Source organism: Mytilus trossulus, chromosome 14 (genome assembly GCF_036588685.1).
Source record: "Mytilus trossulus isolate FHL-02 chromosome 14, PNRI_Mtr1.1.1.hap1, whole genome shotgun sequence".
Classification (NCBI taxonomy): Eukaryota; Metazoa; Mollusca; class Bivalvia; order Mytilida; family Mytilidae; genus Mytilus; species Mytilus trossulus.
In genome coordinates this window covers 77,808,416-77,834,981 of record NC_086386.1, presented here as the reverse complement: position 1 = coordinate 77,834,981, position 26,566 = coordinate 77,808,416, and the positions used below count along the sequence as shown (strand labels likewise).

The 26,566-nt window shown below is 30.3% G+C and overlaps 2 protein-coding genes across 6 annotated transcripts in view; one reads left to right on the top strand and one right to left on the bottom strand.

The window, feature by feature from the left end:
* LOC134696461 (uncharacterized) lies at positions 1 to 23,916 on the bottom strand. Of its 5 annotated transcripts, XM_063558281.1 has the most exons (15): positions 23,732 to 23,916; positions 21,217 to 21,376; positions 20,420 to 20,547; positions 18,518 to 18,579; positions 14,722 to 14,793; positions 13,803 to 14,039; positions 13,288 to 13,377; positions 9,823 to 9,900; positions 8,880 to 9,005; positions 8,174 to 8,259; positions 6,893 to 6,954; positions 5,575 to 5,648; positions 4,720 to 4,787; positions 4,209 to 4,354; positions 1 to 3,085 (listed from the first exon to the last, which is right to left on the bottom strand). In XM_063558281.1, exons 4-10 carry the CDS (start codon positions 18,576 to 18,578, stop codon positions 8,177 to 8,179), a joined length of 747 nt encoding a protein of 248 aa, XP_063414351.1. In that variant the 5' UTR covers position 18,579; positions 20,420 to 20,547; positions 21,217 to 21,376; positions 23,732 to 23,916; the 3' UTR covers positions 1 to 3,085; positions 4,209 to 4,354; positions 4,720 to 4,787; positions 5,575 to 5,648; positions 6,893 to 6,954; positions 8,174 to 8,176. The 5 variants fall into 5 exon arrangements, with proteins under 5 accessions (XP_063414351.1, XP_063414352.1, XP_063414353.1 ...); XM_063558282.1 differs by lacking the exon at positions 4,209 to 4,354; XM_063558283.1 differs by lacking the exon at positions 20,420 to 20,547.
* A 15-nt stretch (positions 23,917 to 23,931) lies between these two features.
* LOC134696459 (SWI/SNF-related matrix-associated actin-dependent regulator of chromatin subfamily A member 5-like) overlaps positions 23,932 to 26,566 on the top strand; it is a 28,001-nt gene continuing 25,366 nt past the window's right edge. The window contains exon 1 of the mRNA XM_063558280.1: positions 23,932 to 24,064. Within this exon, the coding sequence (XP_063414350.1) occupies positions 24,014 to 24,064 (51 nt within the window). The 5' untranslated portion in view covers positions 23,932 to 24,013. The remainder of the gene's footprint in view (positions 24,065 to 26,566) is intronic.

Sequence of the window (26,566 nt, the reverse complement as noted above, 5' to 3'; positions counted from 1 at the left end):
TGTATGCTTCATTAATATTTTACACTTATCGATAATAATTGTTTTACAATGTATTATGCATATTTATAATATTTCTTGAAACTTTCTATCTGTTAAATCAAGGACTTATATTAGAAGGATTCGAATCTCATAATTTTTGGAAAATATGTAGAGAATCGTTGGATTTGAACATATCTTCTATACATTTTTAAATTGCTTATATTTAATCTTATACCTTATTGATAACCATGGAAATTCTTCTGTACATGTAAAAAACATTAAGACTTCAGACAAAACAATTTTCATCAAAATCAATCAAGAACTTTTTAAGTTTTTAGCTGAACAGTTGAACTACGTTTTATTGTGGTTTTTTTCACAAAATGTAGAATAATGCCCCAAAAATAATTACCCTCCTTTCTTAAATAATTCAAATTACATGAAAGACATGAACATTATTAACCAAATTAACTCTATCAATGTAGGAATCATTTAAGTTTAAGAAAATCTTTATTTCATTAAAATCCATCAACAACTTTTAAAGTTTTAAGGTGTACAGTGTGGTTTCTCCAATGATTCTCTACATATTTTTTATCGGGACAAGGATTGTTAAGAAGTTATCTATATACGTCCCTGGTTAAAAACAGCATCTGTCTAACTATGAACAACCATTCAATAAGATACCACATGATGTATAATGGATCAATACAATTGGACACTATGATATCATTTTTATAATATATAAATCATCATTTTACTCAGACATTACATGAAGTGTTGTATAAAAGTTTTAACTTGGCAATAAATGACATCTATCTGACAACATAACGACAAAAAAAAAATATCTAATGACATAGTAATTTCTTAAAGACATCTTTCAAATTATCAAAATACCTGAAATTTGCAATGAGTTATCCCAAGTATTCCTCTTTTTTAAACAATAGGCACTTAAAATATCAAACCAGGATATATTCTGACCAGTCACATAGATTATGGCAACCAGTTTTAACATAACATATAACTTAAACACAGCTGAACAGTCATCCTTACAACTATAATCACCAGCATACTCAGTCTTCACATGTAACACATATAAAAGATAATACATCATATGGATATTACCAGTAATAGAGGTTTGAAACTTATAATGTATATATAACAATACATATACTTTCTTATTGACTTATACATTATATAATAAGTGTTAGATACATTTACACTTGGATCATCAGATATATAGATCACATATGTACCTAAATAACATGTTATATGAAATTAACTTCCATAAGCTTAGTTAACTTAGGTAGAAACCTGCTTTTCTACAAGCTTTGTTTCTGAATGAATGAATTATTATAATTGATGCAAGTTTATTCATTTAGCAACATGAAAAAGTAAAAAAACACAAATTAACTTTTATGATGTTATGCTATCCAGATGTTAACATATTCTGTCCTCGTCTTACTTTTTCAATTTTTAGAGGGCTTTCAGTTATAAAGTATATCTCATCTTTATTTAAGGGGTAAACTGACAGAAAGCCACAAGACCAAAACTAAATCTTGATATAATCAATTGGATCCAAAAATTTTGTGTGAAAACAAGGTAGAGTTTCAAAGGAAAAATAATAAGTATTAAGTTTACTTAGTCTAATTGTAATAACTTATTTATATATCCCTCCCGCAAATTACATCAGTTTTGTTATAACTTATCTTTGATAAATTTAGGTACAGAGTAAAATTACTGGTTTTAATTTACATATTGAATGTCCAGCTTTGGTAACAAATTACAATCTATGCTAAAGAACCACATTGTATTCACTTTCTCCTTGCGAATTTCTTTACCTCGTTTATGCATCATATCATAACATGTTCTTAAAATGATTTATAGTTAATAATAAGGTTTGAACATTGAAGATGATATTCAAAATTACATTGTGCATCTTCCCTATTTCAGAATTCAAATCAATTACTGGATTATTTACACTTATTATATCATTTTTTAGATGCATTGCTTGAAATAACTTTATCTAACATATACAGATAATTTTTTCGTACATTTGTAAAATGTATTGATTGGCGACTCTTCAGTTTAATTGTCTGTAACAGGTACAATATGACAAGTGAGCACTATGTAACTTTAATGAACTTCACCTAATCCAGTCAATTGGAAAACTGAGGGTGCCAAGAAATAGTCTTGTTCATGGTGTTATGAAATAAACTCATCATAGATACCAGGACTAAATTTATTATATACGCCAGACGCACGTTTGGTCTAAAAAGACTCATCAGTGACGCTCGAATCCAAAAAAGGTAAAATTGCCAAATAAAGTACGAAGTTGAAGAGCATTGAGGACCAAAATTCCTAAAAGTTTTGCCAACTACAGCTATGGCAATCTATGTCTGAGGTAGAAAAGCCTAAGTATTTAAAAAATTCAAAATTTTGTAAACATTTTGAAAATGATCATATAATTTAAATACAGTTGAAACACTTCAGTTTGAAGATGACATCATTAAAAACATGATTTGATAACAAAAAAGTATTTCAACATGAGTATAATGCAAAATATGATATACATGTAATACAAGTACTCTCTAATACTTTTAATAGAAAATAAATCAATTTCAAATGCAAGTCAAAGCTTCTTACAATAAATAAAAAATATGAATATGATCTTTATCTTGAAATCTAAAAAAATAATTAAAAAAAATAACTCACTAAGACCCGATTTTTTAAACAGCAAAGTTGGAAAATGTAATGTCAGTCATGTAGTTGTGAGGAGAAATAAAGAACTGAAGAAGGCCAATGGCCAAAAAGTTTTGAAAAATTGGTTTATTGATACAATGTTATATAAAGTAGGTTCCCTATTGGAATTTGAAAACTATAAATGCAAAGTAAAAATTTAATATTTTGAACATCAATCCGTTTTGTATTATTAATATCACAGCAAACTTGTTTGGTTACAAAAAATAAGGGATATATAAACATCTTCTGTAAAAAAAAAGTAAGTACCCTTCTAATCAAATCCTAAATATGGCCTTGGCATTGTTCTGTAGAAAAGTAAATATGGCTGTCCGTCTATGTTCTGCAGACTTTGAATAGTAACTTGTTTTACCTAAAAAAAAAACATTATAATTTTATTACAAAAGAAAATAAAAATGCAAATGTGAAATTTAACCTCAATGTCATGTGGTCTCTGATGGACTGGTTTTTTTTCATTGAATTTGATACCACCCCTCATATTTTCTTACAATTATATTTGTTTGAATATTTATATATACTTTCAAAATGAATATAGCAGTTGTGTCTAAAATTCAGCAGCATATTCAAATCAATGTGACCCCATCAAAAAAAACAAAGCAGTTTTAAATTATAAACAAAGTAACAGTAATAATAATTATTATCCTCCTTACAAATCTTCATTTGGGATTCTATAGATGTTATATTTCATATTAACAAATCTTATCAATAATCCCACACATGAGTTGTCATAATAAGTTCAGGATTGTGATTGAATATAGGACAGAAAGTCACTGGACAAGAAGTCACTGAAAAAGTCACAGACAGGTAGTCATAGGACAAAGAGTCTCAGTTTTGAGATTATCTTTCTTTGAACCAATAAAACTTATTTAGAATTTAGTTTTTTTTCATTTTTCTTGAAGTTTTATATGTGAATCAATTTTGATTATACAAATTTCTAATAAATATGAAAATGATCAAATAATTGTTAGGAAAACAAAATATCAAAAGGGCTTGGTACTAAAATTTAAATGGGTTAATTTTGCCAATTTTTAAAAATATCCTTTCATGATTAAAATTTAATATATTTACATTTATCAAGGTGTATTATCATGAGCAAATCCTTTACTTAAAAAAATGAATACATGTATATGTTATAAAATGGAATATTTCAAGATACATTTAAACGATTCTCAAAAAAATACATGTGACATTTTGTCCTATCAAATTCATTACTTTATGTCCTTTGAATTTTTGTCCTCTGACTTTCTGTCCATTAACCTAGTGATTGTATATTCTTAAACGTCATCAAGAAATCTCTACATTGGCAGAATTTTCTATCACTGAGTATTATTCATACAAAGGATGTTTAATATATCTTATTGTTCTCAGAAACACATCACTAATATTCAAAATTTATGACAAGATCATTATGATAACAGGACAAATCAAATCTCTTTTTTCTATTCATCTGGTATACATTTCTTCATTAAAGTAACCTGCATGTCATCCACAAGATACCACTGTGTACCAAATAATATAAAGGCATAGTAATGGCCATTAGACAGAGTATTTCCTTTGTGTACGATTACGCCATACAGTTCACTAACTTTTTCTTTTATTTTTTGTGGTTTATAAAGAAGGCCTAAATATAATATATAAAAAAGAATAGAATTCAATATGATCTTCAGTTAGAAATTGTCAGAAATGAACTTTTAAATGTTTGCATTGTGGAGATTGATAATTATGTTATTGACATTTAATAAATATAACATCACATACAGTTGTGTGAGAAAATACATGTACTTTCATCAATTATTAAATGATAAAGACCCACAGTCCAAGAGGATATAACTCTTTGGAAACCATTCATTTGGTTTGCAGTAAAAGACTTGCACACTTTCAATTTGAGTCTATTTGCCAAACATAATTGGCACTCACACCACATCTTCCTATATCTATAAGTTCCTTCAATATTATTTTGATGTTATTTGGTAACATTTTACTTACAAATCACATTTCCTTTCAACTTGTTCACTTTTAAAATAGCCTCCAATGGCTTCAGCAATATTCTGATGCTACATTTAAATAAAAAAAACACTCCTAAATACATTTATATAATTTTTGTTTCATAAACATTGTTACTTCTTTCTCACTGTATTAGTAAATTGGGTTTAACTGTCAGACACAACTTGCTTTAAAGGTTTGTAAAAAGTACTGTGATTTGACAGTCAGTAATGCTCCCCACCTGTTGCATTTTATTTAAAGTTCTGACCAATTGCAATTTTATTTTTGTATGAAATTTTAACAAACTGCTTTAGGAAAACTACAGCCAAGTCTTAATAGTTAAATTGAAAGTGAAAGGTGATAAAATAAAGTATATATATACTTATAAGAAATTCTTAAATATATTTTAGTAATATCAAAGAAGATGGGATTATTAAAGTATCAATTGATTATAAATCTGCTTTATGTTATCAACTCGGCTGTGGTTTTCTAATGGAGTTTATATAACCAGGTGAACAGCTTGGTTTCATAAATCAAGTTTGAATATGGTCCGAATGTTTGAATAATCTGAAAGCATGAAAGAGTCAGCAACAATTACAGTCAAGACAACACAAAAACTGAAAAAAATTATGTTATAAGTCTTAGGATCTTCAATTTATTTAAAGCTATTGAAAAAGAAGATTTTTGTTACAGTACTTTACAATACGCAACATAAATTGGATATTTCTATTCAAGACATTAAACATAAATCAGTTCATTTATAATGATGAATAGCAAAAATGATTATTATTGGCATTAAATATATAGTTGTGCATAAAATTCACTGATCTATTGTTTGCTTTGTTTCTATTATCTTACCTTTTCAATTGGCAAGCTAAATGAGGAAAATGCAGCTTTTGTTGAGGATGCAGCTTGACAACTGTTACAATTCACTGGAATGAAGCAAATATTATTAACAATTTATTTTGTTCAAGCAATATTGTAAAAATTTGTTTCACTGTTTTGAGGTTAATAAAAATGTCTAACTGCAATAGTTTTAAAACAGCAAATACAATGAATAACAGAGATGGACCATTTTGTACATATATCATGAGTAAACTTTGTGCAAAGCATTATTATTTATAGTTTAATTGCATTTATTAGAAAAAGGGAATTTGGTGGAAAAAAACAAAGATTTTTTTAGAAAATCCACAGACTTTTAAAAAACAGAGATTTTTTTTTGATTTTTTGTTCTAAGGACATCATTGCTAGCACTGCATGCAATAATCCTCTATCTACCAAGCATTGAAATGCCAAATATGAGAGTACAAGGGGAAAGGCTGTGGATTTCCTATAAAATTTCAATATGTTAAGCATTGAATCAACACAAGGGTACATAATCCTTAACATAGATAAGTATTTCATTGTGTATTTTGTCAATTATCATACAGCTTGAATACTTTGTGATTGATGCTTTACAAACCTATTCAGAACCCTATATTTTAAAAGAGAGGAAAACAAATTCCTTACTTAAAAAAAGTTAGTGTGGTAGTTATTGAAAGTGTTTTATTCTATCTGGCGTGTGAGGGGGTCTCATTGAGGGGTTCTGATCCTGGATCCCACTTACTGTTTAGTCAGATTCCCGTATCCCCCTTACACTATGTACGTAAGCAATCCTCATTTCCCTTTTTCACGACACAATAATTTGACTTTCACGTGTCATGCTTACAAAAAATCGGCAATCCTGCGTCACGCTTAGACCCCAATGAGACCCACATGTAACAATTTGTGTGTGAAAATTAATATGCAAATTGTGTCATTTTGTTCCAGGAAACATTTAAACTCTGACCTCCTTTCACTGTAAATTTTAATCCTCAAAAAATAATGAATATACCAGTATTTCAATGAAATAATTCAATATAAACTTTTCACAAACCCACCAATTACTGTTATAATAAATTGACATGATTCGTATTTTAAAATACTCATCTTCTCCGGGCCTAAAATGGTCCTAAGAACACATCCTGATTTCATTTTTTAGAAAAATGCATTATTACACATTCAATTTGATCACAGCCCTATCTGGATATGCATTGACTTAAGCATGAAATTGAAATAAGAAACTGGTATATCAATTAAAGTTTTTTTCATGAAATTTTTGTGCAATCAAAAGCAATGTCAATAATTAATGTCTTACACAAGCTCTTCTCCTGCCCATAAAACAATCTTTTTTCTTCACTATATAAAGTATTGTCTGACCTGTAAAGAATAAATCATTGTTTATTTATTAGAAATTTAAATATTTCTGCTCAAATCAGCCATAATTGTTTAACCAGCAGTCCTGTTGATGAAGAGATAAGAAATATTTGTAAAAAATGTTCTTTTATTCTATTTGTACATATCATCATTAAAATTCTCTTTAATTTGAACTCTCCTAGAAGATATTCTGTAGTCTCCTTTCTGAACTGCAGTTTCAGAAGAACAGCATTTTTTCATTTCTACTCCTTATTGGTTCACACACTTCTGTTTTCAGTATATTTTTGTTTAACTTGTCACATTTATATATTGTCACTATTCATGGAACTTACTAATCTTATCAGCTAATGTTTCATATCACATTTATAAATCCCACTCTTTAGATGGTGAAAAGAGAGATATCGCTTTCTGTGAGAAATATGTAACAACAATAAGGTAATAAATATCTAAGTTTACCCAAAGCATTTCTCCTTAATCTCTTGCATCATTATATGCAGCAACTCGTGTGAATCTTGTTGCTGACCTTTCTATATAAGAACTTCAAATGCCTGTTTCAAAATTTGTAAAATTCATTGCATACCTAATGAAAAGGTTCATTATAAGATATACAAATACAAATCTTTTATTAGCATGAACACAACTACAATAATAGATAAAGCCCATATGTCAGTACTTTTTTGCAATGTATAAAGAATAATGAAATAATATATTTCATCTGAATTCTGATTTTTTATGTAAGCTGAGTGTTACTGTGTGTAATTTGCTGTGTGTTTGTTTATTCTGCTTTGGCTAGAGGTACTGGATAGAAATTTCTGTAATCTAAACATTTATAATATTGCTGAAAATACAACATGCTTCAATCTTGCTATACGTTGTATTTTTAGAAATAAAAGTTTAAAGCTTATTCTGTAGTAAGAATACTTTTCACACTACATTAAGTACAAAGTGATGATCATCTTCTTCCTCACCCAATTTACATAGATAATAACATTGCAAAATTGTTTATTGGTGGGTAAACTTAAATGTCGCCTTTTTCATTTGACAAGACTGTCCCAGAGACGGCAGAGGAAAATATAGGACATTTGGCGCCAAAGTAGAACCCCTTTTAGCGCCTGATTTTTTACCCAATTCAGCAAAATTTAAAAATGTCAATGCCCATTTTTTGTGAAATATTTTATAAATATTCCTATTTTATGCAGTTAAGGGTATTCTTATCACATACTTGTCATTTCCTGCATACAGGCTCTGCAGTTATGGAACCTTCTGTCATGATTTTTTTTAAGCTGCATGTGAAACAGCTGTCTTCATCTACAAAAAAGTAGAAACAAAATTTTAAAAAAACCTTAAGACATCATACCACATCTTACAACTATTAAAAGGAATTTCTTCTGGTTTCATAGTTAAAAATATGGATAAAATAAAATCCCATAAAACTGAATCCATTTATGTCCTTGCAAGAACCTTAAGAAATCTGAGATGAGGAAATGTTGAACTTCATAATTGATCTTTACAATATGCGGCTCAGTTACAAGTAATGGGAATTTTTAATTGTTTTTCACATTGGAAATTGACAACTTGGAGGCTATAAAGGAGACCACCTTATCATTGCTCATACAAGGGGCATTACCACTTCATGCTCATTTTCACCATTTGAGACATATTATTTAAGTTATATATATATATAACATACTAAAAAGGAATACCCAAATTACAAAAAAGCTATAAAATATACAATTATTAAGACATACACTCAATAATATGTAACAACATTTCATTACATTTTTGTCTATATGTGATGATCTAGTTAACCATTTAGATGATGCCCTCAATGACCCTACTTACCTAATATGAAATATACACAGTCACCACACGGACGCTTTAAACCATGAATCATGTTTCTAGAAATGTATAGGAGATAAGACAAATACCTGTAAAAGCTGTGTGATACTGAAGAATTCTATGAAGATCAGCAATTCTCATGCACTGCAGAAGTGCATTTGCAAAACACAAGTTTTTTCCCTTAGGATTTATCAAACCTCCTCCAGGATAGCATTCTGTACAAAAATTAAAAGAACAGATATATAGGTGCAAATGATATGAATAATACAATCAGAATTATTTCTGTTTTAGATCCTAGCTAGACAGATTATTCATACCTGTATCCTGTATCTGCTAAAATACTATAACTATTCATGTAAAACTTTCAAGCTGTGGAAATTAAAGCTGATGTCAATAAATTATTATGTCAGATATTATTAATTCTCCTTTTTCAAGTGCAGTATAAGAAGAATAACAATCACTTCCACAATTTCTTGTTTAGATGCAAGAACTAAATATACGGTTCTTCAGAACTTAACATAAAAAATGCTTATGCTTTTTACCTGAGATCCCTCACATAAAGGTCATACAAGCATGATGAACATAATTTATAACATGGCTTTTCAAAAAAACAATTTACGAAGCAGCATTACAGTAAATTAAGAAATTACAATATCTTAGTATATATTATTTCTCTTCATTTCTTTATGTTCCTTGTATCTAAGAGTCATGGTGAGAAGCAATGTTAGGTACTCTAAACTCCAATATAGTTATCACTAAACTCAATTGAGTACTGGAGCTTACATTTTTTATATATTAAGGTAATAAATATAACATAACTTATCACCAATGCTCTAAAAATGAAGAAACATAAATTTAAACCACGGAATAATTGTTTAAAATGATCAATTTAAAAATCAAAATTAACCTCAAATTGCATCTTTATACCATAACATCTTCATGTCATACAAACTTCATATGTGCATTGAATAGCCAAAATTAATTGAGATTCTTGTGAAGTTATCCAGTGTGTATGGATTTTTCATCAAATACCTGAACAGTCTGCATTAAGCTGTGCCTTTTTCTTTAATTCTATCGCTTCTTTGGTGAAGCTGACTGTGGATTTTGAACCTACAATAAATAAGTATTTTCATTTCTTCTGCATTATACAGAGAGGAAATAAAGTCCATCCAATGAAAGACAAAATGAAGACATGTAATGAATAAATTAAGTTATGTGTTATACATCTGATCACATCATTTCAAAACACTTTACATATATATACATGTGTGTATTATCAAGGAATCTGATATCATGAAGTTATATGCTATAACAAATATACACAACTGTGGCAGAACTTTTTAGAATTTTAGATCCTCAATGCTCTTGAACTTGTTTAGCTTCATAACTTTTATGATATGAGTGTCACTGATGAGTCTTATGCAGACGAAAAGCGCATCTGACCTACTAAATCATAATCCTGGTACTTTTGATAAATATATACAAATGACACCAGATTCCTGTATATTATCAAGGCTTATATTCAATATATCTAAAACAAAAATTAATAAATAAGGTTGTTAGTTTTTTGGTATGAATATACATATGACATCAGATTCCTGAATATAAGCAAGGGATCTGATGTTATACAGTTATATACATCTTAATATATACATATGACATCAGATTCCTGTATATAAGCAACTAGGGATCTGATGTTATACAGTTATATACATCTACATATACATATATGACATCAGATTCCTGTATATAAGACAGGGATCTGATGTTATACAGTTATATACATCTACATATACATATATGACATCAGATTCCTGTATATAAGCAAGGGATCTGATATTAAACAGTTATATACACATACATATATACATATGACATCAGATCCCTGTATATAAGCAAGGGATCTGATGTCATAGAGTTATATACACCTACAAATATACATATGACATCAGATTCCTGTATATAACCAAGGGATCTGATGTTAAACAGTTATATACACCTATATATATACATATGACATCAGATCCCTGTATATAAGCAAGGGATCTGATGTCATAGAGTTATATACACCTACAAATATACATATGACATCAGATTCCAGTACATAAGCAAGGAAACTCATGTCATAGAGTCATATAAAATTATATTTATACATAAGACATCAGATTCCTGTATATAAGACAGGGATCTCATGTTATACAGTTATATTCATCTACCTATATACATATGACATCAGATTCCTGTATATAACCAAGGGATCTGGTGTTAAACAGTTATATACACCTATATATATACATATGACATCAGATCCCTGTATATAAGCAAGGGATCTGATGTCATAGAGTTATATACACCTACAAATATACATATGACATCAGATTCCAGTACATAAGCAAGGAAACTCATGTCATAGAGTCATATAAAATTATATTTATACATATGACATCAGATTCCTGTATATAAGACAGGGATCTCATGTTATACAGTTATATTCATCTACCTATATACATATGACATCAGATTCCTGTATATAAGCAAGGGATCTGATGTTAAACAGTTATATACACCTACATATATACATATGACATCAGATCCCTGTATATAAGCAAGGGATCTGATGTCATAGAGTTATATACACCTACAAATATACATATGACATCAGATTCCTGTACATAAGCATGGAATCTCATGTCATAGAGTTATATACATCTTAATATTCACATTTGACATCAGATTCCTGTATTATAAGCAAGGAATCCCATGCCATAGAGTTATATACACCTACATATATACATATGACATCAGATTCCTGTATATAAGCAAGGGATCTGATGTTATACAGTTATATACATCTACATATATACATATGACATCAGATTCCTGTATATAAGACAGGGATCTGATGTTATACAGTTATATACATCTACATATATACATATGACATCAGATTCCTGTACATAAGCAAGGAATCCCATGTCATAGAGTTATATACACCTACATATATACATATGACATCAGATTCCTGTATATAAGACAGGGATCTGATGTTATACAGTTAAATACATCTACATATACATATATGACATCAGATTCCTGTATATAAGACAGGGATCTGATGTTATACAGTTATATACATCTACATATATATACATATGACATCAGATTCCTGTATATAAGACCGGGATCTGATGTTATACAGTTATATACATCTACATATATATACATATGACATCAGATTCCTGTATATAAGACAGGGATCTGATGTTATAGAGTTTTATACAGCTACTACTATATATACATATGACATCAGATTCCTGTACATAAGCATGGAATCTGATGTCATAGAGTCATAGAGTTATATACATCTACATATATACATATGACATCAGATTCCTGTATATAAGACAGGCATCTGATGTTATACAGTTGTATACACCTACATATAAACATACAACATCAGAGTCCTGTATATAAGAAAGGGATCTGATGTCATAGAGTTATATACATCTACATATATACATATGATATCAGATTCCTGAATATAAGACAGGGATCTGATGTTATACAGTTGTATACACCTACATATATACATATGACATCAGATTCCTGTACATAAGCATGGAATCTGATGTTATAGAGTTATATTCATCTACATATATACATATGACACCAGAGTCCTGTATATAAGCAACTAAAGGGATCTGATGTTATACAGTTATATTCATTTAGATATATACATACAACATCAGATTCCTGTATATAAGCATGGAATCTGATGTCATAGAGTTATATACACCTACATCTATACATATGACATCAGATCTCTGTATATAAGCAAGGGATCTGATGTCATAGAGTTATATACACCTACATATATACATATGTCATCAGATTCCTGTACATAAGCATGGAATCTCATGTCATAGAGTTATATACACCTTCATATCTACATATGACATCAGATCCCTGTATATAAGCAAGGGATCTGATGTCATACAGTTATATACACCTACATATATACATATGACATCAGATCCCTGTATATAAGCAAGGGATCTGATGTCATAGAGTTATATACACCTACATATATACATATGACATCAGATTCCTGTACATAAGCATGGAATCTCATGTCATAGAGTTATATACATCTTAATATTCACATTTGACATCAGATTCCTGTATTATAAGCAAGGAATCTCATGTCATAGAGTTATATACACCTACATATATACATATGACATCAGATTACTGTATATAAGCATGGGATCTGATGTTATACAGTTATATTCATCTACATATATACAAATGATATTAGATTCCTGTATATAAGCTTTGAATCTGATGTTATACAGTTATATACGTCTACATATATACATATGATGTATGGTTGGGTTGTTGTCTCTTTGAAATATTCCCCATTTACATTTTCAATTTTATTGCATAATTTAAGAAAAAAGAAATTGAATATTTTTTTACTGATGTAAATATTATTACCGTTGAGATGTTCCTGTATACATTTGTCAATTTTGGCCTGTTTTAATCTTGGATCTTTTGCTGGTGTAATTCCAATCACCTCCTGGACAGCTGAAATTTAAATTACAATCAATTACAGTTTCAGGTGCCAGAGAGATCATATCAATATAATTTTTATTTGTACATGTTCATTAAAAAGGCAGGGTGCATGCTTAATCCAACACTGGGAACAAAATGATTTGGCTTATTTTATTTCCATAACATTTAGACAGAATATTTTCTTTGACTTGTTAATAAAATATATTAATTTTTTTCTTATACTCTTACCATGCCACAATTTACTCAAATGATTTTATTGGAATATATATATATGTACATAGCAGTTTGAGAAACACTAATTTTAATCATTCAGAAGGTTAACTATTTTAACTGATTGTTTAAGTTTGAAATATGCAAGTGAATGTATGATATTGTATTACCAACAAAAAAATCTGCTTATAGATGTAAAAAAAAATGATGATGCATCATACACAAACCCAAGTTCTCCAAAATCATATAGACAAGTCTGTATTGCACAGTTTCTAGTTGGTTACTTGGGGCTATGGCTTTCAATGAAATTAACAATGCTTCAGTTTCTTCTTCATGTGCACAAACATCACGTAATACAGCTGCACCAATTCTTTCAGTCATATCTGCAGATTGACACTGTTCTGACCTCTGTGCTTCGGTCAGCAGAGACTGATAGTGTAGGTCGTCAATTGAAAACAGAAATTCTAACAAAAGTAATAATATTATGTAACTGATATTTACAATCTCAATTATATAATTAGTAGTGCAGTACAAATATTTAGTATACCATAGCGACTTCTCAAACTTTGCATTATGACTGAGAGAGATTCATGTTAGATTTTTTGTGAATTCAAAAGTCTTGAAGTCTTCCGCTTGTCCATCATATGCATTATTGTGTATCATGTATAGTATGTGACTACTGTTGACTTATACCAATTGAATGATCGATATATTTTATGAACCTAAATTGACGGAATATTTTTCTGAAAAATAACTCTTGTGCAAAGAAAAAATATGACAGTTAAATTTTTAAATAAGTCAATTTCAGCTGTAGGTTTTTCACTACCTCATCCGGGTACAGAACACTATTCATCTCCTGAATTTAAGGTTGTATTAATCTAAAAGTTTGTTGGCTTGAAACATAACATTTTCTTATTAAAATGCTGTCAGTTTTTTTTTCATCGTTTGGGATTATGATGCTCCTAGACCAAAGAACATAAGTTTCATGATTTTACATATGTAAAAATCAAAACAATGAAACTGGTTTGGTTACCTTAGTTAGCCCAGTTTGTAATGATCACCAACAACATATTGTAATTACCTTATGTATTCTTTGAATGAAATTAACTATTCAGCAGGAATTAAAAAATAAAAAAATATCCATACCTTTAACTTTTTCTAAGACGAAGGATTTCTTAACTGCAAACTGGAGCACACATATCACATCTGTTTGTAGGTCTACAGAAAGAAATATTGCAATGGTGTTATAAACTAATAAAGGTTCCTTTGGGCATGAAATGATTTGTGATATTTCAAGGAATCGGATGTCACTGTAACATAAATAGCAATATATAGACAACAGACACCAGATTCTTGTAATATTTACAAGAATCTGATGTAACTGTGTTAGAGACAGCCATATATAGACAGCTGACACCTGATTCCTGTAATATGTCAAGGAATCTGATGTCACTGTGATTTAAACAGCCATACATACATACATTACAGACACCAGATTCCTGCAATATTTCAAGGAATCTGATGTCACTGTGTTATAAACAGCCATATATATACAGCTGACACCAGATTCCTGTAATATTTAAAGAATCTGATGTCACTGTGTTATAGACAGCAATATATAGACAGCTGACATCAGATTCCTGTAATATTTAAAAGAATCTGATGTCACTGTGTTATAAACAGGAATATATAGACAACTGACACCAGATTCCTGTAAATTTCAAGCTATTTAATGTCATTATGTTATAGACAGCAATATATAGACAGCTGACATCAGATTCCTGTAATATTTAAAAGAATATGATGTCACTGTGTTATAAACAGGAATATATAGACAACTGACACCAGATTCCTGTAAATTTCAAGCTATTTAATGTCATTATGTTATAGACAGCAATATATAGACAGCTGACATCAGATTCCTGTAATATTTAAAAGAATCTGATGTCACTGTGTTATAAACAGGAATATATAGACAACTGACACCAGATTCCTGTAAATTTCAAGCTATTTGATGTCATTATGTTATAGACAGCAATATATAGACAGCTGACATCAGATTCCTGTAATATTTACAAGAATCTGATGTCACTGTGTTATAAACAGCCATATATAGACAACTGACACCAGATTCCTGTAATATTTAAAAGAATCTGATGTCACTGTGTTATAAACATCAATATATAGACAGCTGACATCAGATTCCTGTAATATTTACAAGAATCTGATGTCACTGTGTTATAAACAGCAATATATAGACAACTGACACCAGCTTCCTGTTATATGTCAAGGAATCTGATGTCACTCTGACATAGACAGCCATACATACATAACTAACACCAGATTCCTGTAATATGTACAGGAATCTGATGTCACTGTGTTATAAACAGCAATACATAGACAGCTGACATCAGATTCCTGTAATATTTCCAAGAATATGATGTAACTGTGTTAGAGACAGCCATATAAAGCCAACTGTCAACTGACACCAGCTTCCTGTTATATGTCAAGGAATCTGATGTCACTCTGACATAGACAGCCATACATACATAACTAACACCAGATTCCTGTAATATGTCCAGGAATCTGATGTCACTGTGTTATAAACAGCAATACATAGACAACTGACACCAGATTCCTGTAATACTTCCAAGAATATGATGTAACTGTGTTAGAGACAGCCATATATAGCCAACTGACATCAGATTCCTGTTATATGTCCAGGAATCTGATGGAACTGTGTTATAAACAGCCATATATAGACAGCTGACATCAGATTCCTGTAATATTTCAAGGAATCATATCTCACTGTGACATAGACAGCCATACATACATAACTAACACCAGATTACTGTAATATGTCCAGGAATCTGATGTCACTGTGTTATAAACAGCAATACATAGACAACTGACACCAGATTCCTGTAATATTTCCAGGAATATAATGTCACTGTGTTATAGACAGCCATATATACACAGCTGACACCAGATTCCTGTAATATGTCAAGGAATATAATGTCACTGTGTTGTAGACAGCCATATATAGCCAACTGACACCAGATTCCTGTAATATGTCAAGGAATCTGATGTCACTGTGTTGTAGACAGCCATACTTACATAACATGCAGACACCAGATTCCTAGTATATGTCACAGAATCTGTTATCAATATTTTTGTATATATAGAATCCTGGCGAGGGAAGAACAAAAAATTTGCGAAAGCAAATTCACAGATCTATCATTGTTGGGTTGATTTTTAGACGAGTTGTATATATATATATATATATACAACTCGTCTAAACATCAACCCAACAATGTTAGATCTGTAAATTTGCTTTCGCAAATTTTTTGTTCTTCCCTCGCCAGGATTCTGATGGAACTGTGTTATAAACAGCCATATATAGACAGCTGACATCAGATTCCTGTAATATTTCAAGGAATCATATCTCACTGTGACATAGACAGCCATACATACATAACTAACACCAGATTACTGTAATATGTCCAGGAATCTGATGTCACTGTGTTATAAACAGCAATACATAGACAACTGACACCAGATTCCTGTAATATTTCCAGGAATATAATGTCACTGTGTTATAGACAGCCATATATACACAGCTGACACCAGATTCCTGTAATATGTCAAGGAATATAATGTCACTGTGTTGTAGACAGCCATATATAGCCAACTGACACCAGATTCCTGTAATATGTCAAGGAATCTGATGTCACTGTGTTGTAGACAGCCATACTTACATAACATGCAGACACCAGATTCCTAGTATATGTCACAGAATCTGTTATCAATATTTTTGTATATATAGAATCCTGGCGAGGGAAGAACAAAAAATTTGCGAAAGCAAATTCACAGATCTATCATTGTTGGGTTGATTTTTAGACGAGTTGTATATATATATATATATATACAACTCGTCTAAACATCAACCCAACAATGTTAGATCTGTAAATTTGCTTTCGCAAATTTTTGGTTCTTCCCTCACCGGGATTCGAACCCATGCTACTGTGATATCGTGACACCAAATCGCCTGCACTGCAGCCGTCCCGCTAGACCACACGACCACCTGGGCTCTCAAATAAAAGAGCTTTCGGTGGCCATATGTTACCTTTCCACGTCAGTTTTAATCTAGCGGCGTACTACAGTACATGATATATAAGGCATGAAGATGTTATTGTTACAGATCAGCTAAATTATCTATAGTAAAGGATCCTACAAATTAATGTAAGATACAGTCACAGAAAATAATTATATTCATAAGTACGTCTGAGTCAGTGACAACCCTACAACAGATGTATCCATCGGATCGCAATATTTGCAAAATTGACACCAGAACCGTATCATATATCTAAGCTGCTGGTTTAGCAATATCATTTGGAGATATTACACACATGATACCAAAATATAATGCCGCTCTTAAAACTAATCTATACATCCTGTGATAAGTCCAGGCCTCACGGTCATAAAACTTTCGAGCATGATTTTTGTACTCAAGACTCGAAAATCAACCAATCAAATTGCTGGATTTCATGTTTCAAGCATGATTTTTGTGCTCTGAGCACTGAGCAAAGTTTTATGCCTTCAAAGCCAGGAATCTGAAATCATGGAGTTGTACCTTATGCAACACTCTGATGGAAGTTTGAGTATTCACAAATATGTTTGACTCTGTGACATGCTTGGGTGCTTGTCCAATGTTCAGGTAGGAATTAAATCAATTGATAGTGTTATTGCTGCATGGTATTAGTTTTATATTTATTGCTTTATCAAAGCACAGGTATTTGGTTTCTGGTTTTTATTCTGTTATCCTAGAAATCTGACATTTAATTAGCTGTACTGTCACATGATATCTGACAAATATAAAAAAAAACATACAATTTACTCACCTGGTAATATATCTTACTACAAGTTTAGCCTCACAACCAACCTTTTTGGTTGTTTGTATCAGGAATCTTTTTTTTTAATGTACTGGTGATCATTCTCTTCATTCTAAAACACACAAAGTCTTTTAAGCAACAGAATAACTTATTGAAAAACCTGTAAAAGAAATGAACAGTAAAGAAAATGTTCAAATAATATGTTTATCAAGAAACCACTTTAATTTATAAAAGATCACATAACCTAGTAATCAGTTTATGAAAGGCAAAATCATGGCCTTTTCTCTTTTAATTTAATCATCTTTTTTCTTTCTTTTTTTAGCATGAATGCGTCCATTTTAAATCTTAGATAATTAACCATAAACAATATTTAAAATTTTTATAGATTGCCTGTTTATTTAAACTTGAGTAAACACATAAATACAAGAATTCAGACATTTCTTTTTTAATAATAAGAACCAAGGATTTTTATAGTAAGACCTTCTTACTATACAAATCCTTGTAAGAACTATTAATTTGTAAATAGCAAAAACTTATTGATATGATAAATAACTGATTTTTATCATACAGTAATAGTTGATGTGAAAATAGAATGGAAAGCAACAATAAATACGCACAGACAGCAAAAATATTGAAAAAAGTGTCCTCCCCTCCACTCTACTATTCAATCAATTATTTTTTTTTAATGCTGTAGTATTATATTGATTAAGATAACCATTCAATATTCAAATAAATATACAATATAAGGACAATGACAGAAAAATATAAACTTTTTTGTATGAGGCTGAGAAAATGGTGAAGAGCAACATTCTAAAAAGCCCTTCAACATTTTTGCACTAAATACAAATAAGTTTATACTTTTATGACATTGACCTTATTTTGTTTTTATACTGCAACTTAACTAATACACTGATAGCTTTTCAAATTGTAACACAAAAGTGCAACTTATTTCCATCCCTGAATGGACACCCGATTGTTGAGAAAGTGTTCCACATGAAATTGAAATTATACAAAATAAAGCTATGTTACTATATTTAGGAAATAAACTGGACTAGTTGCAATATAAATCAGTTTATTGTTTTCTTTTCATACCATATAAACTAGAGGCTGCAAGCTCAGCCTGTTTCGCTCACCTTATATTTTTGTTTACAATTGATGCATGAAAAAATGCAAGTAGGAGATACAAGGACACAGTTATCCTCCTTTGGTGTCCTTAGTGTTACAGTGTATTACTTGCAATTTTTTTTTAATACACTTTCCCAATTAATTTCAAAATATGTAATGCATGAAATACTAAGTAGGGGGGTGAAATTACATTTAAAAAAAAATTGGGCACCGAATCTTTATGTAAATTAGTGATTTGGTCCAGTTTAAAAAAGGTCCAGTTTTAGTACGTCTGAAGCTGACAAACTAAATTTTTGACCCCCTTATCACAAAGTTGTCAATATTTTGAGTTAGAGCAAGTAGAAGCTTCTATAGTTTTGATATTATTTGTCCCACTTGTAGTACACTACGCTTTAAAAATCTGAGAAAGAGTAGGTGCATTTTTTTTAATTTGAATTTATTTTCTTAAAGAAATGCACTACAAAATAACTGTCTTCTCCAGACAGGATGGTTATACTTTATCTTTAGTTTCAGAGATATGAGCCACACAATGGATTATACCCCTATGTTTTATCTTCATCCATGTCAGCCATGGTTGTTGGCAGATGGGGTCATCAGACACATTTTTATTACTAAATAGCATAATGATGACTCTGGCCAAATTTGGTTAAATTTGTATAAGTGGTTTCAGGGTAGAAGATATTTGTTAAAGTTAAAAATAATGTACAACGACGATAACTGACAGCCATGTCGGACACCAAGTGATGAGAAAATCTCACCTGGCCTTTAAGGCCAAGTGAGCATAAAATAGGCCATGTTTTCATTGCTACTTTTTCTTCTTGGCTTACTATATTGGCAGGTATATATTATACTTCTTTTTACAGAGAATGGCATACTGCCTTTATGTATGTCGACATCTCCATATTTCCATAGAATCCTTCTCTCTGTTTTTTTCTTTTTCTTTGAGTCATCTGACCTAGTATACAATGATAAAATGCACATATTGTATGTAGAAATCCTTTCAATATAAAAGTAAGGAGGTAATAATATGCAAGAAAACTGCTGTTGAAACTAGCTTATATGAACTAAAGAAAGTATGGTATTGAAAGGCTATATATGCATTCATAAATAAAACTTTTTCTATTTTGGACAATCTGCAATTGAAATATTGGTCAGTGTCAGAGTCTACAGAATATAAAGAATCTTAATTATAGGTCAAAAGAATTGGTAAAGATTTAGTATAATCCTTCGCTGAAATTTGGCCTGCTTTTACTATTTCTTACCTTTTGAACATTTGACTCAAAGCTTTTGTTAATACCTTAAATGGTTAAATTTGCTGAATGTTTGTTTTTTCATTCAACATAATCTAGGGTATAAGGTGAGAGTTGAGATCTGACAGGATCCTCTTGTTAGATTTTTTTTTCAAAATTTTGGTTCATTTGTAGTTTTGGTGTTTAATGTGGGTTCCAGTCTGCTGAACTTAGCTAGTATACATGATTGTTTTGGTGGAGGAATTTGTTGCTGCATTGATTAGGCCCATTGTTGTCCCTGAACTGTTTCATACTCTTTAATTCGTTTGCAATAATTGTCTTTTGGGTTTAATTTTTTTCTCTATACTAATATACTTTATTTTATTCAATATTACCATGTCACAAAGGTACTTAGAGATGCTCTTCTATGAGCCTCTAGTACTGTCTGGAGGTCTTCCTCACTCTCAACCCATCCTTTCATCCATTTCTTCTGGTCATCTACCTCAGGATTTTGGAGGCATCTTGGAACCCAGGCTGTATTGTCATTCATTACACCTAATCAATAAGAGCCAACATAATAACGTATATAAGAGTTGTACATTTATTTTAAAATCTTAAATATTGTTGTACTAGCACAGGATTTTTAAAGGCACAGCTTGCTATAGTTAGGTAGTCAGTATAAAAGATGGGAAAAGAATAGTTAGCTAACAATTTATTTCAAAAACCAAGAATCTTCAATTTGCTTACTTTGGTTTCATTTTAAAAAGATGCCCGACAGATAATAAATCCATTTTTTTGCACCAAAATTTTGTTTACAAGCAAATTTTACAAATTATGCGTCATTTAGGAATAGACTGTATCATACATGTGTATGTAAATTTCCATTGTAATTCTACCACAAAATAAGTTTCACAAAATTTATGATTTATAAGATTTAAGATTTTTAATAAGAAGAAACTTAAAATTTGACAAAAATGTAATAAGCACATCTACATATTGTGCACCCCAAATATGCAAAATCTCATTAGCAATCCTACCTGTATAGTTGAGCCATAATAAAAAAAATGGATGTTGGTTTCCCTAAACTTGTGAAAGTTATCAAGGCCCGGCACACAGATACAACTTTTTATTTTATTTTATATTTTTGTAAGAAATCATTTTCATTTTACAGACATTGTTGTTGTTTGACATTCCATATTATTATTAATCTATATGAAACAAGAATTGGGCAATGTTTAAACACATTTAAGAGATAATCAGACAATTTTAAAAATCAATCATTGATAATCATGATAATTGTCAATATAGAAACCAAAGCAACTCTTTATTTTATCTGCCATACAATGGGTTAGTACAAATATATATATGTTAATACATGAGGTTTTATGTTAAAAGTATTTTCTGAGAGAATATTGCAATAGGAGCTTGTAAAACTGAATAAAAAAAATCTTAAAAAATCATGTCAATACCAAATGTATAATTGTTTTGAGCTATGAAGTCCTTAGCATATAATTGAGAGAATCAATGATATAGCCTTCCAGGAGCAAGAGACTAGCTGACATCAATCAAAATAAAAAATTATGCTTTTTTAATATACTATATAAACCAAATAAAAGACCCTTGTATGTTGATCAATGTAAATCCAAATGTGATAGATCAACATTATGTAAATTAAGGTTTAATATATAGTGCTCATACTTTATTAATTGAAAGAGGGTGATGTCTAAAAATACCAAAGCAGAGTCGAGTATGTCTTTGCTGCAACAGTGGAGACATTGGAGATGAACTACACTTCCTTTTAAAATGTTCATCCTATAACTAACAACGTGAGAGATAACCTCATTAAAAAAAAAGTCCATTGAACAACATATTACCTTCTTCATCATATAACTTGTTTTAATGAATGTTAGTTGGTGACAAACTCATTATTAAAAGGTACTTGATTTCTGTAATGATTTATATGCCTCTCTTTTATTTTTATATAATTTTCCCATAATTATCCACTGTCACTTCTTCGTTGTATATATGTTATTGTAGTGGTATTCAGTTGTTCTGGCCCCAAACCCATTCAGCCCCAAGTCAATCCGGCCCAGGTCGATCCGTTCAAACTCGATCAGGCCCCATAATAAATTATAAGGAATAAACTATAGAGACTTTTAATTAGTATAAATCGAATTTGTAAAAAGTATCAATGATGGATGACAACAGGTAAGTGTGAATATATTTGGAGTACCAGAAAGATGAAATATTTTAAGTTGATACGAAAATGGTTGTGATTGTATTTTTTTCCAGGTATTAACATCAGAGGCTTCTATAACACTTGTCTGTGTTTTTTTTTGTAATATCGAATATAGTCAATATATTTTTTTAAAGTTGAAAATATTTTGAATAGATGTGAGTAGATAAAAAACTAGATACCCTAAGGAACATTCAGTTAAAGTTTGGAAGTATTTGGCCTAGTAGTTTCAGAGGAGAAGATTCTTGAAATAGTTTACGACGACAGACAACGATGACGACGACGACAACAGACAACGGACGACGACAGACAACGGACGACGATGAACGCCAAGTGATGGCATAGGCTCACATGGCTATGCCAGGTGAGCTAAAAAAGTTATATAAGTATCCATTATTCTTTATTGCAAGAGAATAACAAAACAATTACACTGAATGCACATTTTCAGAAAGGACTCTGCAAATCAAACAACATTTCTCAATTTGAGGATTTTAAAGAACTTCAAACAAAAGCAAAGTTTGTAGTGTAAACTAGTACTGTAGAGTGTAGTCTCAGATGATAGATCTAAATTTAATTTGAACTACATAACGGTTTGTGTTTTCTGTTATGAATATCAAATGTAAGGTGTATTATTATCATCTCTTTTGTGTAGGTTTGGGGTAAGTGTTAATTACCTGTATTAACTTGTATCTTTCATATAATATGTCTCTGTCTCCTAACTTGTCTGAACTTCGTCTGTCTATTAACAATTATATACCTCCTTATTGAAGAGTTTAGTAAATATCGCCCGTTTTTGTCAGTTACTGTCTTTTCGGTAATGTACTGAATTTTATCTCTGACGTATGACATGAGACACCAAGTATTTAACGGAGGCCGCAAATTTTGCCGGTGATTCGAAACGACAAAGAAAACAGCATATATTTTAGCAATTAGTCTGAGTATAGATCAAACAAACCATGTCTGACTCAGAGGCTGAAAGTACCAACGATGAGCCAATGGAACTTGCTGTAATTAGCCTAATAGAAATTGTGGAAAACGTTATACATCAAACTGATATCTCAAAAATTGCATTTTTGCGGGAAATTGTCGTAAAACTGTTATTGCAATATTTTACTAAAAAAATTATTTTCCAAGTCCTAACTATTTTACTCGTACATCATGACATACTTTGTGATTTAGGTTTCATGAAAACAAATGTACACAAATGGCTTTGTTGTTTACAAAACTCAAACAGTGTACATGGGGAACAAGTCAAATCGGCACCCATAGAAAAGTCAAATTGGCACCTAGTTAAATCTTCATCTACTAGTCAAATCAGCACCTATTTTAAATAAATTCTGCATATGTATTTGATATGAATTTCAGAAATGACAAATGTATAAGTTCATGATCTATTTTGGAGGTTGGATTTGATCATGCTTATCGTTAAAAAGCATCAAGCAGTTAGCATACAAAAGTTAATTAATTAACGTTTTCCCAATGTTCTATGACTGATGTTTTTATAAGTTTGCTTTCAATTAATTAATAACATTAATCAAGTACGGGCACACTACATTTGCACGCATTCGAGAATAAAATATTTTACCTTTGCGTGCAGCTTTTGATTACATTTGCGCGCATTTATTTTACACGTAATCTCAGGTAAAATTTATTAAAAAAAATTATATTAAGTTATAAATAACTATATTTTTTTCAAATTTTCATATTAATCAATTATTAATTTTAAAAATAGTTTGTTTATCAGTCAAATTCTGATACTTGTAAATAATTGAACAAATTAAAAGATGAATAAGCAATATAACCTGTATTTTCCCTAAAAAATTACTGATTGAATACTTTCAAAATATGTGCCGTATGATAACATTAAGAATGGAAATGGGGAATGTGTCAAAGAGACAACATACTAAGACTTACGGAAGGGGTACTGATACTTATTAATAATTGAACATATTAATAGATAAATAAGCATTTTTTCCTGTATTTTACCTGAGTTTACCTGCCAAAAAAACCACAAATGTAATGGAAAGCAAATGTAATGACAATGTGCGCAAACGTAATGCACCGACAAGTACAAAGTTAATATGTTTGTTGTTTTAACTTAACAGTATACAGGTAATTATCATGGTAATGGATGTTTTATTCTTCTAAAACTTCATAACAAACAACGAAGCCCTTACCCAAGCTGTTGTTAAACAATGAGACAATTAGAAGCAATAAAACAAAAAACAATGAGTCCCTTTCAATAATTCAAACTTTCAGGCAAAATGATTAGCAATGAAGGTTTTTTTAGGAAAGTTTAAACAGCGAGAAACCAACTATCCTGCAAAATGTTCAACTGGTTAAAAAATGCATAAAAAATATCCAATAATGACACCATATATATAATTAAAAATACACATTGTGTTTAGTTGAAACAAAAAAATATATGTATACGTCAAGCCCAAAAAATATTTCTGGATAACTCTTTCCTTATTTAACTCTTCTTGCTTGATACTGAAAAATTTCAGGACAACCCATTCCTTATTAATATTGTTTTTGCTTAAAATACTATTGAAAATATACATATTAAACAAATCTTATATGGGGGCTGAATTGACTATATCTAAAATGCTGATTTAACCAGGTGCCAATTTGACTATACTGTTTGCCGATTTGACTTGAATTCAGTGTACAGTACCACAATTTATCTAAAAATATCTCAAACTGATATGTACAACAGGGTTCTCAGGGTCATATTGGGTTTTTGAGTACTCAGAAAATCATTGTACCACTCTTGACTAAATTTAAACATAGAATGCAGGAGCAACTTCGATGGGATGAAACATGTACCTTGAAAAGATGTAATGGCATACTTTGTGGAAGTGCATGGTCCATGTACTTTTTTTTGGAAACACATTTTATTAAATTATTTACACAACAAATTTATGTACATCAAATGGATGTTTAATGTCTTGTGTAAACAAACTGAAAAAACAAAAACAAATAAGATGAATATTCAAATGGATGATGAATTTCTGTCATCTTCAAAACATTAAGTTTAGTTTGAAATATAAACTAAGTAATTAGATACATTTGCACATATAACGATTAACCTAAAAAAAAAAGATTACATCTGGAAATGAAAATAGATCTGTATTTCTACTATTCTGACTTGCAAGCAACGGGAATATGACTAAAATATTACAAGTTTAAATTATGCATGGTTGCAATGCCAAATAATCACAAAACACAATGATTAATCGAATTTTGATGGGCTAATTAAATCCCATACTTTCTATAAAGCTACATTAAAGCTTGGGTATAATGTCTCATATTTCGACAGCCATGTGCTTTTTTGACTGGAAAATATAGTTGTGTTCTGACAGACACCTGCAGTAGGAGTTTAATTAAAATTTTATGATCAACATGATGAATAATTACTATTTGGGAAAAAAGTGAAGCAAGTATTTTTAAGAATTATTGACTAAGATATTTTTCAAGCAATAATGTACAATTTATACCTTGCTAAT

Excerpts from the sequence above, each read along its gene's own strand:
- LOC134696461 (XM_063558281.1), bottom strand. The coding sequence starts at position 18,578 with ATGAAGAGAATGATCACCAGTACATTAAAAAAAAAGATTCCTGATACA. Across the intron at positions 14,794-18,517 it reads TGATACAAACAACCAAAAAG|ACCTACAAACAGATGTGATA; the intron begins GTTGGTTGTGAG and ends TTCTTTCTGTAG. Across the intron at positions 14,040-14,721 it reads CGTCTTAGAAAAAGTTAAAG|AATTTCTGTTTTCAATTGAC; the intron begins GTATGGATATTT and ends TACTTTTGTTAG.